Here is a 17,395-nt window from a genome sequence, read left to right on the forward strand (position 1 = left end):
CAACTCGTGTCATCTCTCTCTACTCGTCATCCTCTTGAACACAACCTGACTTTAGCCGTTTGATCTTTAATCTCCTTTCCTTTAATAAGGTGCGAGTCCGGCTGGATCAGCGAATCGCCGCGACCCTCAAATCATCCACGAAACTAGGATTTTATGTTCTCCTGGAGTCTTTCTGTCCGAGTTTCAGATTTTTTTTTAAGTATATAAACTAATTTTCCTAAAACTATCCTACTAACAATTCGGATACTTGATACACAGGCCTAACCTGGGCCTATAAATAAAAGAATTCGCTCTGAATAAAGGTATTGTCTTCCCCCGCCTTCGTGGCGCAAAATAAGGCCTTGTGAAAAATAATTTAGAGAATTATCTTATTTCATCCTCTAACACAGAAATAGAACTTTAAAATGTCACGTGGTGGTAAAATAGATTATTCAAACAAGATAATATTCCATTGTCTATAATGTGAGGGTTGCAGACTGGAATATTACAATAATTTCTAGGCCTATGAATTGAGAGGCCTGCCGTAAACTGCGATCAAGTTATCAATGGGCCAACAAGGACTGAGTCCCTAAAAGGGGAAATCGGGCTGTTTTTCTTTTTCTAGGAAAATCAAAGAGTGAAGACAAGTGTTTGCCTGCTCCACGGCCTTTCTCTCTTCTCCGTTCATTCCTCAGGCTTTACTTTTTATTGACGGACGGATTACGGTGATCTTCTTCTCTCACCTCCAGCTGTCAGTCAGCATACCAAAAGCAGCCCACACTGTGGCGCGCATCACTGCTGTTGTACTATTTGTCCTGCATCCAACTTGAAGGAAAAAACACCCGCTCTCACTTCCTGTAGTTTGTCGGGGCAGTAAAGTAATCACTCAGGTATCCCAAATCTGTGAGGCTTTCTATTAGATGGCTCTGTTTGTGGGCCCACTGAAATCAGAATGGCTAAATAAATAGATAAATGGATAAATCATATGGACTGAAAGTGTACCTAAGCTAGATCACCAGCCCCGGGGGCTCCAAAAGCTTCAAGTTTACTGGTTTATTGAAATGTAATTGATGATTAAATTTGCCACAGGTACTAAAGCGTTACGGTCATTAACCAACATGATAAGGGCTTTAACTGTTTCCTTATTTATTTTAAAGCCTAATTTAGAAGTGGGTCATGGTGTCGCCAATACCACGTTTTTAAACAATAATTTGAGTCTATTCTTTTATATGTTGCAATTTTCTTAATTTTGGGTGATTAATTAAATCGTTACCAAGCAAATTTAACACAACGTAGAAAACCTCCAAATGCTGCACAACGTTGGGATCTGCCAAATATTTTATTTTTCTTCCAGGCTTGTGGACATGATAAGTTTTATTTGATCCAAGATATTTCTACAATCTAATTAGGTCTGCTCTCTATCATAAAACTTCAAAATCTAAATGGGCTGTCAGTTTAAACTTTGTTACTATTTATACAGGCCATACCCGTCACTTTTATTATTAAAGTACTCTGGGTTTGATTCAGTTTAATAATTTTGACATGAAAAGGAATACAATAGAAAAACCTGGTAACACATTTGTTAGATGTGTTGAGTGTCACCTAGTGGTAAATTTCGGCAACTGCAAGCTGCTTGGCCCCTAACAGACTCAGTAACAACTTTTTGTCAGACTGAAGTTGGTACGAGCAGCTCGGTCGTTTAGCTGCTACTTAAACCGATGTTTTTTAACAAAATTTTCCAACACATGTTTAAGTGATCAACATAAATAACCTCATCAAACCGGAAGTAAATACAGACATCATCTGGCTTTTTCCTGTGACGTAGCGCTAGCCTCCGATGCTACACGCGGGAAACGGGCGAAGCTGTTCATCACATTCACAGTAAGACATGAAGTTCACGAACTAGTTTTTGGTGCATATTTAAAACTAGGTAGAAATGTTTGTCAGTGCAGCGTGAGTGTATGTCGCGTATTAGGGTAATATTAGTTGTTTTTTGTCAAAAACCTTGTAATAAATTCTGAACACCATTTAATATGTGTACACCGGCCTAGCTTTACGGAAGCGTTGGATTTGATATACAGTGTGTTTCTACAGGGCGGCGATATAGCGGATTTCGTGTTTTATACGGAACATTGTCGGCCAGTGCAGTAATGTGACATAAAAGTAACCTACCCTATGTGCTTCTATTTATCGCTAGCTTAGCTATCGTTAGCAAAATGGATGCTATTTAGTAACCATAAACATTGGAACTTAATATGTATTTTTCTTGTGAGAAGAAAACGTTTGAAATAATGAGTAAAAACGTTCGCTGTTGGTTTAACTGCTAACTGCAGCCTTGACTGTTCACATTAGCCAGCTCACGGGTCTACTAGCTGTAAACGTGAAACTCTGGCTAATATCAGTCAAAAAGCTGAACACAAAGAAAACGAAGAACAAATGCAACATTGTTTTCACTTTACAACATCACATGATTGTAGTTTTTCTGTAGTCTAAAGTCTGAGTCCGTGGTGGGGTCTCTGACCACGACTCATGGCATCGTGTTTCCATCAGATTTTGGCTTCACACAGTGTAGCTTTAATTTCTGCCAAAAGCTTTTTCTTAACATAACTGTTACGTAAGACTCCTAACGGTGACATAGAAACTCATGTAAGAGTATTGTTTTGTTTTTTTTCTTCCCCCACTCTTACAAATGAATAAATATTAATTGACTGGACGTTTGGTTGTATCACTTTTGTTTTGTTTTGCCTTTGTGTTTCCTTAGAGCATCAGTCATCGCCTGTAGCTGAGATGGGAGACACTCTAGAGTTCAATGAGATTTATCAGGAGGTTAAAGGCTGCTGGGTCAGTATCCTAATTGGCCTTATCTAATTCAAATTATATGAGTTATAATGAAGTATGCTTCTATACATAATAAAAAGATTTTTTACTTTACTAAGTGCATCCTAATTACCACTAAATCTGCCAAAAAAGTGTAATGTTATTTTTTATATTATAACACTGGTAAGTCAATGGATGGCTGTAAGTGAATTAACTGAACTGGAGAGATCATCGTTGCACTACAGTCACACATCAGCAGAGATGTGTCACTAACAGAAGTGTTCATGTCCCCAGCATATGATCTAATGTGATACATCTATTTTTGTTTAAACTGCTGATGCTAGTATTGGTTCTTAAAACAAGAATTGTTATTGGTACACAACAGCCCATTAGGAACCATCTGCCCACCCCTAGTAAAATACGAACCCATGATACGAACCTAGTAATCATTTTGCTCCCAGTATTTGAGCAGGTAAAAATCGTATTCTTGAATAGTAGTGAACATTAGGATTTGTAACAATAAAATACCCCATATTTAATCAACCATATTTATTTGATCAGCAGTCTTAAACCCAACAACATTTTTTTTAATCGTATAAAAAAAAAACAACCACTGAATCTTTGGCATTTCTGCTTAAAACAACCTAAACAACAAATTTACCCTGAGAATGGGCTAAGTTTTTATCTTTTGCCTGATTAATTTTTTTCTATTAGATGGCTCTGTAAAGCAAAACCTTGCTTCGACTTTTAAATCCCCAAATTTTATAAAACCTCTGCATTTGTTTTAATTGCATTTTCCTTTGTCTTTGTGGGTGTAGAATGATGGGCGGCTGCGTTTCAGCAAACAAAATGTGGTTTATAAGAGCAGCAAAACCGGGAAGGTGGACAGCATTCCAGCTAGCGAGCTCAACTTGGCTCAGTGGAGACGAGTGTGTTTGGGTCATGGCATCAAACTGGGCACCAGCACAGGCCATGTCTACAAATATGATGGCTTTAGAGATACGGTGAGTTTGTTCTCGCACACAGGACAGATCATACACATGTACATTTTCTTGTTATCTCTGTGCAGAATAGCAGTGGTTTTAGAAGTGGTTTTGAAAAGGACTGATCAGTCTTTCAAGATGTTTTTGTTATGCTTTTCATGTTTTTCCTTTCATAATACTTTAAAATGCTCAGAATCTTTCTCCCTGATTCTGTTTTCTCTTTCTGGGAAATAATTGTTACCTTACTCAGAGGAGAACAAGGCAGCAGTGGAATAGTATAGGCTGACGCTGCTGGTCTTTTAGGCACTGTGTTTATGACAAAGGATGTAACACTAGTAAGGGAACCACAGATAAATAACTTCCATCCTGTATGTGACTATTCCATGGAAAAATGCTACCATCTTGAGTGAATGAGTGTGTGTGTTATCAGAAGTATGTGTATGAGTCGGTTCTTCTCCCTGAAGCTCCTAATGGGATTAATGAGGGAAACCAGCACTAACATGTGTGTTCCATAAACACTGTAATCACCGGCTTATAGCATCAGTGTTTATATCAATCCACTGAAAAAATTGACCCAGAAGACAGAAAAGAAAAGTTGTGGTCATGTTTTTATTTATCACTTCTATTTTTTTTTGTGAGTATGGGGAATGTCTGCATACATGTAAGACTAGGATGGCAGACTGTGTTGAACCTGGAGTCTGTGTTTTTGAGAGGTGATTTCTCCTGGGGCTAATCAACTTTTTCTTTTTTTTTTTTTGGAAATCCTCTTGTCCCGGAGCACAAGCTGTGATGTCATTGTTTATTATCCCACAGCCAGTTTCGGTAATCGCAAGTTGGCTGAAGGTTTAACTGCTGGCAGACTGAGTAGATGCTTTGATGCATCTGTCGCTGAGTATGGTGTGAATCTGACATCTGTGTTATGCAGCAAACCTGTAATTGTAATCTTAAGGAACAGCTTCTTTACATGATCACATTGTAATTGGCCTAAGACATATTCATTAACATTGAGTAAGTGTCAATAAACCTAACCAGCTGTGTCGTGGTTGTATTTTGACAATGGGGCTTAGCATCAAACATCAGACTGAAATGTTTACACATGAATGGTATTAAATGAACTGCTGAAACAATTACCCGATTGTTTTTAGTCTTAATAACAGCTACTTTGATAAGTCACCTGTCATCACACAATGTTTGTCCAGGTTTATGCTGTTTATCTCTTGTGTTTTAGATGTTAAATTATTTTCTGAGATTTAATGCTCCCAACAATGACAAATAATCAAGAAGTAAATTAGCTGTATTCATCTTTCCAATAGAATAATAAATTACACTGGGCTGGGAATAAAATCTCAACATGTTTCTGGTTAATGGGAGAAATGAATGTAAACCTTGATTGAAATGGATAGATTCATAATCTTATTCAGTTATTCTTTGTCAATGGTTTGTGATTTAAAGCCAGTAAACTTGCCCGTTTTATTGAAATGATTGTTTTTATATTTATAATTTCAGTAGTTTGGCATAACAAAGAAAAAATGTTTTGTAGGCAAAGTGTCAAAACTTAAGTATTATATATTGACACTAGTATAGAACTTTTTAAACAATAGTTAGACCTGTTTATCTCTGTACTGCAGTTGATCAAATGAGTGTGTTCATCCACTAATAAGTGGATGAAGTTTCTTGGGGAAAAGGATTTTAAAAAAATGTGTAATAAAAACAAACGGGTGGTCTTGTTGAGTAATAAAGTTTTGTTTTGTTTTGTTTTTTAAGTGTGTATGTCTGTGGGGGGTTCTGTGTTTATGATTAAAGGAGTAGAGCAACAGCAAATCTGCCAAAATTATAATAAAGAGTGGAAGAAAGCTTAACAGCGGCACTTATGAGGACCCACACAGATTCAGCCACTTCATCAGACTCCACAGAGTCTGATTTTTATACATTCACACATCTGTTCACATCGAAAAAAGGCCTTAATCCTGGCTATCAGACATACTGAGAACTTGGTCTCTTTCAAAGATCCACACACACAGACTCTCTGGGCTCTGATTGGCTGTAATAACCTTATAGACAGGCAGATATCCAGGTGTGTAAACTCTGTTTCCCAGAGTGTCTCATTTTCCACCCTGCGTGCGCACATGCACATCGACACACAGCAGTCATTAAGGTGTGTGTGTGTGTGAGATTGACCATGTGTTTGTCACTGTGCGTGCATGTGTGTGAGTGTGGGACCGTTCCAGTTGTAATCGGGCCTGCAGGATAAATAAACAGGCTGATTGTCAGTGGTGGTTTTGAGGGGAGGAGAACAGAGAGGGTGGATGGATTACATCCAGTGTTCCCAGGAGGCCTAAGCAGTGGGCGCAGTTATAATTGCACTTTGATTAATTATCCCCCAACTACTTGTCCTTTTGGGGGGAGTTTTGCTAAGCTGCGACCAAAGGAGTGCCAGTGTGTTTACAGCCTTGCTAACTTCGAGCCTTTTGTTTTTTGTTTGTCTGTCTTTTTTTTTTTTTTTTTTCTGTCCTCGCTGTTCTTTTCACGCCTTCTGTTCTGGTCAATATTGCATTTTGATGTACCTCATGTCTTCTTTCTTACGCTTAACCCCCAGGACTTTGAGAAGATCTCAGAGTTTTTTAAGGCAAACTACAAGGTGGAACTGACAGAGAAGGACATGTGTGTGAAGGGCTGGAACTGGGGAACAGCCAAGTTCTCTGGTAAAAATACACAACACAATCAAAGAGTTTTCGCCATTGTTGTGGAAACAAGACGAAATTTTGTATTCAGAGAATATACAAAGTCTTGACATCATTCTGATCTTTTTTTTTTCTTCACTCCCCTTTTTTCCATAACAGGGCCTCTGTTATTGTTTGACGTCAATGACAATACAGCGTTCGAGGTCCCGCTGTCCAACGTGTCCCAATGTGCCACGGGGAAGAATGAAGTCACTCTGGAGTTTCACCAGAATGATGATGCCGAAGTCTCGCTCATGGAGGTCCGGTTCTATGTACCACCCAGCCAGGCTGATGAAAGACAAGACCCTGTGGAGGTAAGAAAAGAATACTTTTATTACTGCTCCATAAGGTGCAGTTCTCTATTGATAACAGTGCTTAAAGTGTGTGCTTTCCTCCAGGCATTTGCTCAGAATGTCTTGTCAAAGGCTGATGTGATCCAGGCCACGGGAGATGCTGTGTGTATCTTTAAAGAGCTACAATGTCTTACACCCAGAGGAAGGTAGCGCATCAACAAATTAAACACTCAATCATTTAATCTGTGTAAACACTGATGTGCACTAATGACAGTTTTGGTTCTCTGTTTCCTCAGCAACAGTGCTGTTTAAACAGTTTGTTTTTCTTCCCTCAGATATGACATTCGTATCTATCCAACCTTTCTTCACCTTCATGGTAAGACCTTTGATTACAAGATTCCCTACACCACTGTCCTTCGTCTATTCCTGCTGCCACACAAGGATCAAAGGCAGATGTTCTTTGTGGTAAGTAGACTTTTTGTTTGGACAGCATTCATGTGAAACATACGGAAATTTGTAAGCTTGAGTTTTCACTTTATTTTCTTTATTTTTGTCTTTGTAGATTAGTCTGGATCCTCCTATCAAACAGGGTCAAACACGTTACCACTTCCTTATTCTGCTCTTCTCTAAAGAAGAGGATATCAACCTTACACTCAACATGAGCGAGTGAGTATGTAATAGAACACTGGCTGTATGTAGCAGCAAAGGAGTTGTAGAGATTTCTGAATTTCTTATACACTGTGATAAAACAATTTGTGTATTCAGCAAAATAATGTATCCACTATCCACTATCCACTAGGGGGAGGCAAAGGAGCAGGAACTTTCTGTTCTGTTTCTGTTGCAACATTCCCAGCAGTTATTTCTGTTTTGTTGCTTATAATTATTAGTTTTTAAAATGGTTACCGTCTCCTTTCTTCTGTTTGTCTAAAAGGGAGGATGTTGAGCGCCGTTTTGAGGGTAAACTCAGTAAGAACATGTCAGGATCACTTTATGAGATGGTCAGCAGGGTGATGAAGGCCCTGGTCAATCGCAAGATCACTGTGCCTGGAAACTTCCAAGGGTACGCACCTCATGTGCATATTCAAAATATATTTTCTTATAGACAATAGCAAAGTAAATCCAGTTAAACATTTTTATTTCTTTCACAGTCACTCTGGAGCTCAGTGCATCACCTGCTCTTACAAAGCATCTTCAGGCCTTCTCTACCCACTAGAGAGAGGCTTTATCTACGTACATAAACCACCTGTGCATCTGCGTTTCGAAGAGATCTCCTGCGTTAACTTTGCACGAGGCACCACCACAACACGTTCCTTTGACTTTGAGATTGAGACCAAGCAGGGAAATCAGTACACTTTCAGCAGCATTGAGAGGTGAGGACACAAATGCCAACTCAGGAATATCTATAATTTCTCTTTTATATTCGATAAAATTAATCTTTGTGCACATTGAGATGACTTTTACATTGTTCATAAAGGGTTTTTTACATTCCTGTATAGATTATTTAAAATACAATGCAGGCTTGTGATGAGTGCATGCATGTTATCTACTTCATAACATCCTAGCTACTTTGTACGTGTTTGTACCAGTTTTCTTACTTTAGTTTAGCTTTGCTGCTACCACTCAGATCAGACCAGTGTTTCACCTACAATAGTACAGGCATGGCAACTTGCCTACATGAGAGGCAAAAAATTATTTTAAACATAGTGATGTTACATTCACAGCCGATCCACTTGTTATTAAAATCTCGCAGCTAGGTACAAAGGGATCAGAGAGCTGTTGATGTTATGCCCAAATTTCAACACCTGTCCTGCATCTACTCCACTCACACTTTTATGTAAAGAATGAGAACCAGCCATTACACATAGATAGATGTTGGTGACTTACTAAAGGCTGTATAATTTGTCTTTTAATATCCTTAAACACACCCTCCTCCCCAGCTTAGTGAGAGTGAGGGCAGCGGTAGAGTGACATGGAGAAGTGAAAGTAAATTACACTGATAGGATGCCTAAGTTTGAATATGAATATGAAAATCCAATTTGTTGGTCTCATATTTGAAACAAAGTTTTAAATAAAAATAGACTGAACTTATTTTCATTTTTTGATAAGCAATATTTAATTGCTAATAATAATTGATAGAATCTTGATTGGTAGGAGTATTATGTTGTATATGCAATCACTATTAAAAGCCAGTTAGAAGGGGAACATCCCAGAGGGCTTTAATTGAGGTCCCTCTGTGAGACCTACAAAGTCAGTCACTTTGTCTATCTCCATTGGATTGGACTAAGGGAATGTTGCATAACATGTAAAATAATAGGTGGACAGAAGCCAGCCTACAAATACATTCAATATATAACATAGATAATGCATAACTAGAAATGCTTAATGCATTCCATTTAATTCATAAATTTGTAATTCATACTGTGCACGCACCACACCAGGCCACAAGGTTTTCTACAGCAGCCTATTATGTGTTGGAGTAAGAATTTATTTATTTATTTATTCAATTCAATTCAATTCAACTTTATTTATATAGCGCCAATTCACAACAAAGTCATCTCAGGGCACTTTACAGAATAAAGTCAAGATTATAAAGATATATAAAGAGAACCCAACAATTCCCCCTGGAGCAAGCCATAGGCAACAGTGGAGAGGAAAAACTCCCTTTAACGGAAGTTAATGGGTTTATGGGTTTATGTATGTATGTATGTATGTATGTATGTATGTATGTTACAGACTAAAATGGTATCATCCAAAAATTTCCCTATATATATATTGATTAGGCTCAAAGCTGACACAGTCATTAGTGTAAAAGGTGACCAAAAATGGCCAACTGACACCCCTGGGGGGCGCCAGTACTGCATACTACTAAATCTGATAGAGCAGTGTTACATTTCACCTGCTGTGGTCCGACAGACAGAAAAGAATAATGACACCTAATTAAATAAGGGATTTACCTTTGTCTGGGCTAGCTTACAAAGAAGACTGTGCAGCTGAGCTAAAATCAATATAAAAGTAGTCTGTCATATGCAGCCGGGCATTTAAGGTCCTTCAGAATAAGATGCGTTAAGATGGCGTCACTTGTGCTACGGTTTCTTGTTTCTTGACTCTTACATGGAATTTACCAACTAAATGTGCTGCTTGAGAAACAAATAACAAAATATTTGCGTGTGTGCGCAAAACCTCCATCATCCTCTTGCCACAGTGCCACAAACAAAAAAACACTGCAGACCATAATATTGTTCGCATATTGAAATTATTTTTACAAACATTAAAAAAGGAACTTTTAAAAACAGCTGAAGTTGCATTCATTTAGATAGTTGCAGTATTTCATCCAGCCTTCAAACTATATAATACATTTCATCTAAAATAAACGTTTCTTTCTTCTTACTTTAGAGAAGAGTATGGCAAACTGTTTGACTTTGTAAATGCCAAGAAGCTCAACATCAAGAACAGAGGATTCAAAGAGGTAACCCTTTTTTTCCGTTTTAAACATGTCACAAAGCTATATTACACCAGTGTGTCAGACTTACTCTATTAGAGATATTGATGCTTGTCGCCCTTCTCCTGTGTGTCTGTCCTTGTACCCTGTAGAAGAAGGTGGGTATGGTCATGGGCGTAACACGTATATTAGACACTCTGATCAGTGTGGATTTCCGGTTGCATGGCGTGCTGCTTACGTATGTGTGTGTGTGCGTTTGTGTGTGTATGTGTGTGCGAGAGAGAGAGAGAGAGAGAGATGAATGTGTCCAGTGCTCTTGGTTTTGTTTATCAATGCGATTGGTGTTGAACCTGTTATATTGGATTGATTTATGACTAATCATGGGCTGTGGGGATAAAGGACTGTATAATTCTAACTTGTGTGCTTGTTGGTTTGCATTGTGCTGACTAATGTGTGGCCCAGGGGCTTTTGGTGTGATTTAACTCTTGACACAGCTGTCACCATTACCAATGCCTAATTCAGGCAGGTACTTGTAATGCTGTCTGTTGATGTATGCCAGTTTCTGATTAATCTTACAACATAGTTAAAGCACCAGCTTTGTTTTACTGGTCATCTACCATGATGACAGGGGACAGCGGAGCAGATCGGTGAAAATGAATGTGTCTATTCTCTAATTCCTGATGGTATTTTAATGAGCACCTCCCTTTATGGTACAGATGGAAATAATAATCCATGGGGATGGGAAAGAATCTGGTAGAGGATGAGGAAATATTTAGGTTTTGGTTTTTAGAATTACTGTCTGATCAAGTCCTTGTTAGATTTTACTACTTCAATTTTTTTTGAAGTGGAATATGTTGCACTAAACTGGATGAAGATGAGATCAAAAACTGTGTTTACAGCCACTTCAGTAACCAGTGTACTCAAAGAGATCAGCTTTCCTTAGTAACTGAGGAACGTTTTTTCATGCACTTCAGAAACCTGGTTACTGGAGGTCCACATACACGTGCAGCAGAGAAGTAACCTTATGTTTTCTCGAACCATTGACTTATTTTGAAAGCTTGGCACGCATATTTTAACTGTATAGTGAGAGAAAATTACTTTTCTTTCTTTCTTTAATTGTGTGTATTCATATCACTGCAGAGTGACGGTGCAAAGGAGAGAGCAGGGAAAAAAGGGGAGACGCAGCTGATCTGCAAAGGGAACTATCTGACTTTTAGAAAATCAGCATAGGAATGTTTCTTTAGACTTCTGCAAGGCCCTTTGTGTTATATCTGTTGGACTTTAGGGAGACTTTGTCTTAAAAATGAGGTGGCATCTGCCCACTAATGATAAGTGTCAAGTAAACAAGACAAGTAACAAAAGGCTGCAGAAAGGAACACGCTGCTGAGTGAAAACCTGAATTATTGGAGAGATCATTAAAGGAGTGATTCTGCCTCATATTTTAAGCCAAAGTCTGCCTGTAGTCCATAAGATAATTTAGACGTCTAAATAATTCTCTTCACAAACGGATTTTTAAAATTCAGGCAGTTCCTGTTTAGGATCAGTTGCATGTTTCTCCGTTTTATTGTGTCTCCCTGCATGTATAAGTGGATTTCCAGTAACCAGGTTTCTTAAGTGCATCTAAATGCCATTCCCCAATTTTGTGTGAACGCTAATTTCCAGTTACTTAAGTGCATGTAAACACAGTCATTGTCATCACTCTGACATTTGTGTTCTCACATACACCCCCTCCAGACAAAGTCAGAAGAATGTTGGAATTCCAGTGCATTTGTGAACGGGGCTAAAGAGTAATCAACAAAGAATTTATCTGACTCCTTGTTGTGATCACTGAGTTTGGTATAGAAAATTATTAACTATAACAAATACATTCTTTATCACTTAACTTAAGTAATGGAGTTTGACCATCAGTTCTTAAAAAGTGATTTTCAATATTTTGTGACATGTGAAAGACCAAAAGAGTTAATTTATTATTAAAACATTCCCTGATTGTTTTTTTGTTTGTTTTACTGATTAACTGACATGAGCTTTGCTGCAGCCAAGCCTGTAAAGGGGTGGTTGGATGTTTTTGACTTTGTAGTTTACTTTTAGGGCATGAAGGGTAAAATTGATGAGTACAGTGACTCAGATGATGACCAACACGATGCCTACCTGGAAAGGATGAAGGCTGAGGGCAAGATCAGAGAGGAGGGCAATGACAGTGACGAATCAGACAGCGGAAGTGGTGAGTTACAGCCTCCTTTTGACAGAGGTACGCGTTGATTATAGAACATCAATAGGTTTGATTGGTGGCTTTTCTGTTTCATTCACTGTTTAGATGAGTCATTTAATCCTGGAGAGGAAGACGATGACATTGCTGAAGAGTAAGTTAAAATTACTGTTTATTTGTAATTATTATTATTAGTACTGGACGATAAAATTTATCTTAAAGTATTAACATAATTTTCACAAAATATTCCTACAATGATATTAAACCTGCAGTTCCAATAATGGAAATAAACATATTGTCACTAAAACAAAGTGTGCATCTTTGATGTCTATTGAAAGTGTCCTGTTTCCTTCATCATTAACTATAGAGCTTTTATCCAAAGCACTTTACAATATTGTTCTGTTTTTGCCTTTCATACAATCAGGTATGACAGCAATGCCTCAGCCAGTGACAGCAGTGAGGAAGGGGATGAAAGTGAAGATGAAAGTGCAAAGAAGAAGAAGGCCAAGAAAGCCAAAGTGGTCAAGGAGAAAAAAGAGAGGAAACCAAGAAAAGAGGTGAGACAGTAGTTGGAACAGGGGGGAGAAGTTGAGTGAGACATTGAAGTGTTTAGTCTTTACCTGCAAGCCACCCTGGTACTGTGAACAGACAAGCAGTACATAAAATATAAAAGTATTATGTAATATATCCTTTCTTGTGAATAGAAGAAGCAGAAGGATGCCGGTGGTCCCAAGAGGCCGATGAGTGCCTACATGCTGTGGTTGAACTCCAGTCGTGAGCGAATCAAGTCAGAGAACCCGGGCATTTCCATCACAGAAATCTCAAAGAAGGCCGGAGAGATGTGGAGACAACTGAGCAAAGATGAGAAAGAGGTGAGGCAGTAGAGCAAGGAAGTAATAGTGTTACAGAGCATACAATAGCACTGTCATTTCTTCTGTCCCACATTGAATTTGATCCATGCAGAGCAGTATTTTAACAAACCTAAACAAAATAACAATTTTTCATTTCTCCTATAATGTTTGACTTATTGTTCTGTTAACACTTTCATGTTTCTCTGTTAACATCAGGAGTGGGAAACAAAGGCGGGAGAGGCTAAGAGGCAGTATGACAAAGCAAAGCAAGAGTACAAAGAGAGTGGCGGAGGATCTGCCTCTAGTTCCAAGAAGTATGTGTCTCTACATACCAACCCCCCTTATTCATTTATTGAAATTATTTATTTATTTGATTGATTTCTTGATTCAAGTCATAATTACAACAACTTTTCAATTTACTAGGGAGAGTAAAAAGTCTGGGGGTAAAAAGGATGAGAAGAACCGAAAGTCTGCCGTAGTAGACAAAGAGAGAGAGCGGGGAGGAGGCAATGACAGCTTCAAAAGTCGAGAGTTCATCGAGACCAGTGAGGAGAGTTCCTCAGACTCTGACCACAAGAGGAAGTCCAAGAGGAAGAAGGTAAAGCCAGATGAGATAGATGCCATTATCACACAGGCTACAGCAGGATCCATCATCTGATTTCTTTAACAGATTGCGTTTGTATGTCTTTTTTTAATCACCACATTAGATCACTGTTGTCTGTTTCCTAGGAATGTGTTCATTAGTTTATTGGGCTCTTTTTCGCAGTTCCTGTACACATCACTGATTTGTTTCTAAATACATTATACATGTTAAAATGTGGTTGCTGAAATGAACATTTCTGTAATTAATGTAATATTGCAAAATAAATCCCAGTGAGACTTTAAATGGTGAAAAATTACCAAAAATCTAACCTTAAAAGTACTTGGGATGTAACTTGCTTGGTAAGATAACTACAGTAGATTGCTGATATCTAATATCGTTGTTTATCCAACATTTTTTATTTGTTTTATGGATGTGGATCAAACCATGTTTGATGTGAGTACCCTCTCTCACTTCACCCGACACCGCCAGTAATTCAGTACTGCTTATGTTTACATGATTTTGAAACCTTTTTTTATGTATTTGGCGACTTTTTCAACTGTTCAGATATAACTGGTTTGGTATTAATATACATTATTTAAGATACACAATTTATACATTTTCCTGTGGTGTGAAAATCTCATGTTTTTACTTTAGTTTTACATGGACTTTATACTGAGCTGTTTCTACTGGTAACAACAGGTAGAGATTGTTGTGAACAATGCAGGAGTCATACATACAAATGACAAATGTTTTTAGGCCGAGCTGAAGTAGCAGTGTATATGCTGTTGCTTGTCAGTTTTAATTTCACTTGCAGGTACCCTATAATTCTTTATGACTGGAATTAATAGTGGACAGTACTATATACTTGCTCCTTCCCAAGTAAGGACAGGAATAGTTAGACTGCAAAAAAACTCTACTTTTACTTCTACTTTCCATGGGAGCCACATACATAAATAAAAATGCTTTAAATTAAATAAAAAAGGTTAAAAGTAGAAATAATTGCACCATTGTAAAGGCAGGGAGAAAGGAAAGCACAGAATATAAGATCCATGAGGCAATCGCTGTGTATGTGTATATCTTAGAGACAGTGCTATGTACTGATTTCCTAGTGGGTCGATTTGTGTGGCACACTGCCGTAATCAGACAGATGTTGACTTTTGGAGTCCTATATTGATGTTTCTGTTTGGGAGACGTATTTAAAAATGTGTAGGCTTTTAACATTATGTAAACATATTTGAGTTCATAGGCAGGAGTTCAATTTTATAGACTAAGTGGGAAATCAAAAATGATTTCCTCCTGTAGTTGCCAGCCAGATTGTAAGCTCTTTCTTCAGCCTTCCAGCTTTTTGTTTAGGTACTCGTTGCCTAGAGATGCAAAAGGCAGAACTTCTGAAGCCCGGTGAATACAAAGTTAACCAAAGTTTAAGTTATGTTTTGATAAAATGGATTTGTCTAATTCTACTTGTTTTATCACAAATTACACACAAACTGTGATCCCCTTCCTTATGTTTATTTAACCAGGAATCAGATGAGGAGGAGGAAGAGGCTGCATCCACACCCGCCAGCTCAGAGGAAGAGTCTGATTAAATGCAAACTTTTTGACTCCAGACCAAGGACCAAGAATTTATACTCTGTGGATATTACACCAGTGGACAAATCAACAGAGTTGTTGTTGTTTTGTTTTTTTTGTGGGGGGGGGGTTAGTTCTGGTTTGTTTTTTCTTTTACAAACATTTGTGGTAGAATCTGAAACCTCATGTACTGTTGATATTTCATATTTCCTACTGACGGCACACTGAAATTTCAGTATACTGATTTGTCAAGTTTTTGTTTCCATCTCACCCATATTTGTAGCTTTATACAGTAGCACTGAGTATTGTGGGAGTTATTAGTTTATTAATGTGGGGAGATGCAAAGTCATTTTGTTGTCCTGTAAAGAGCGTTTAAAATCAGCAGTTACAGTAAGTGTCTTTGTTTTGCTGCATCATGTTTTCAAGCTAAAATAATAAATGAATCGTTTTTAATAGATCTTGTGTCTTGTTAACATTTTGAATCATGTTGGAAAACGGCAGCTTTAACTCCAATGACTCAAAGTTTGCATTCTGTTTGTTTTGCAAATGTTATTTTACTGACTGTAGCAGGTAAAGGATTATCCTTTAATTGTGATTCGCCTTTAGCTATTTGATTTAATTCTCTCTTGCGCGCTCTCTCTCTAGCTGTCTACATAAAACTAAATGTTTATTAAAAACGGAATGCAATGGTTTGCAAATTTCATCAACCCATTTCATTTATAGGCAATAAAACATAACATATCAGATGTTGAAAATAATTTCATGGGAAATATTAGCTTATTTTGAATTTGATGGCAGAAAAACATTTATAAATAAATTGGAAGTTGTGTAACAAAAGGTTAGAAAAGTAATTGTCTCAAATCAAAAACAAACGGTGGAGCATTTGACAACTAATTAGGCCACTGGCAACAGGTCAGTGACTGGATATAAAAAAAACTAAAGACTGTAAAGGTTGAAGATCCCACCATATACGGTATATAGAATCAGGACGAATTTCTGTGTGCAAGGGACAAGGCCGAAGGTCAAAAATGGATGCGCTTGATCTTCGGGCTCCAGGCTCCACTGCTTTGGGCTCAGGAATGCTTCCAGAAATCACTGTCTGTGAACACAGTTCACTATGCAATCCATAAATGTTAGTTAAAGCTGTATCATGCAAAGAAGAAACCTTCAGCCTTTTTTGAGATGTATAGCTGGCATCAAATCCAAAATGAGCTAATATTTTTCGTGAAATGGTCAAATGTCTCAGTTTCAACATCTGATATATGTTTTATGTTCTATTTTGAATAAGATATGGGTTGATAATGTTTGCAAATCGTAGCATTCTGTTTTACATGTTTACACATCCTCCCATCTTTTCTGAAATTGGGGTTGTGTGTTTTTATATATATATATATATATATATATATATATATATATATATATATATATATATAAATACCCTTGGTCGAATATGACCAATGTATTTTTATTTGGGAATTACAATTCATCCACTTCATCCATTCTTCCTGTAAATCCTTGCGGGTTTCCTGTCCATTGTTGGTTTTCTACATTAGGCAAATTTAACTAGGCAGGGTGGTTTGTGAGTGTGTTATCAGGACAAGTTACAGAATACCATTGGTGAATGTTAGAAAGATGGTGGTTTTTAATCTGTGGTTGTTTGTACACAGTGCTTTCTACAAAGACTGCTATATTAGAAGAGGGTGGTTTTTAAGAGCTCCCAGACTTGTGGTTCACATTCTCTTGGGCAGAATTTTGATGAGGGGCTACTTCCTGCTGCTGTACAAGACATTCTAAGAGAGAGATATTTGAGCAGACTTTTGCTTTAAGATAACAGGTCTCCAGCGGAGTCAAATATCTCAATTTCTCTCTGTACCCTCTTTTACATTTTACCATGAAAAACCGTGGATAATCTGAGAGTTGGCAGAGACTCTGTGAGGTGTGCAAATATGTAAACC

The 17,395-nt window shown here is 37.7% G+C and overlaps 1 protein-coding gene across 2 annotated transcripts; it reads left to right on the forward strand.

The window, feature by feature from the left end:
- Window positions 1-1,711: 1,711 nt before the first annotated feature.
- ssrp1a (structure specific recognition protein 1a) lies at window positions 1,712-15,897 on the forward strand. Of its 2 annotated transcripts, none has more exons than XM_067518829.1 (18): window positions 1,712-1,860; window positions 2,741-2,820; window positions 3,615-3,800; window positions 6,376-6,481; window positions 6,620-6,813; window positions 6,898-6,998; window positions 7,128-7,257; window positions 7,355-7,458; window positions 7,724-7,852; window positions 7,941-8,162; window positions 10,186-10,258; window positions 12,320-12,452; window positions 12,546-12,591; window positions 12,862-12,994; window positions 13,142-13,309; window positions 13,505-13,602; window positions 13,712-13,967; window positions 15,392-15,897. In XM_067518829.1, exons 2-17 carry the CDS (start codon window positions 2,767-2,769, stop codon window positions 13,944-13,946), a joined length of 2,112 nt encoding a protein of 703 aa, XP_067374930.1. In that variant the 5' UTR covers window positions 1,712-1,860; window positions 2,741-2,766; the 3' UTR covers window positions 13,947-13,967; window positions 15,392-15,897. The 2 variants fall into 2 exon arrangements, with proteins under 2 accessions (XP_067374930.1, XP_067374929.1); XM_067518828.1 differs by having other exon boundaries at window positions 1,713-1,860; window positions 13,712-13,886.
- The last annotated feature ends 1,498 nt before the right edge of the window (window positions 15,898-17,395 follow it).

The sequence above is a fragment of the Channa argus genome, chromosome 10, assembly GCF_033026475.1.
Source record: "Channa argus isolate prfri chromosome 10, Channa argus male v1.0, whole genome shotgun sequence".
Taxonomy (NCBI): Eukaryota; Metazoa; Chordata; class Actinopteri; order Anabantiformes; family Channidae; genus Channa; species Channa argus.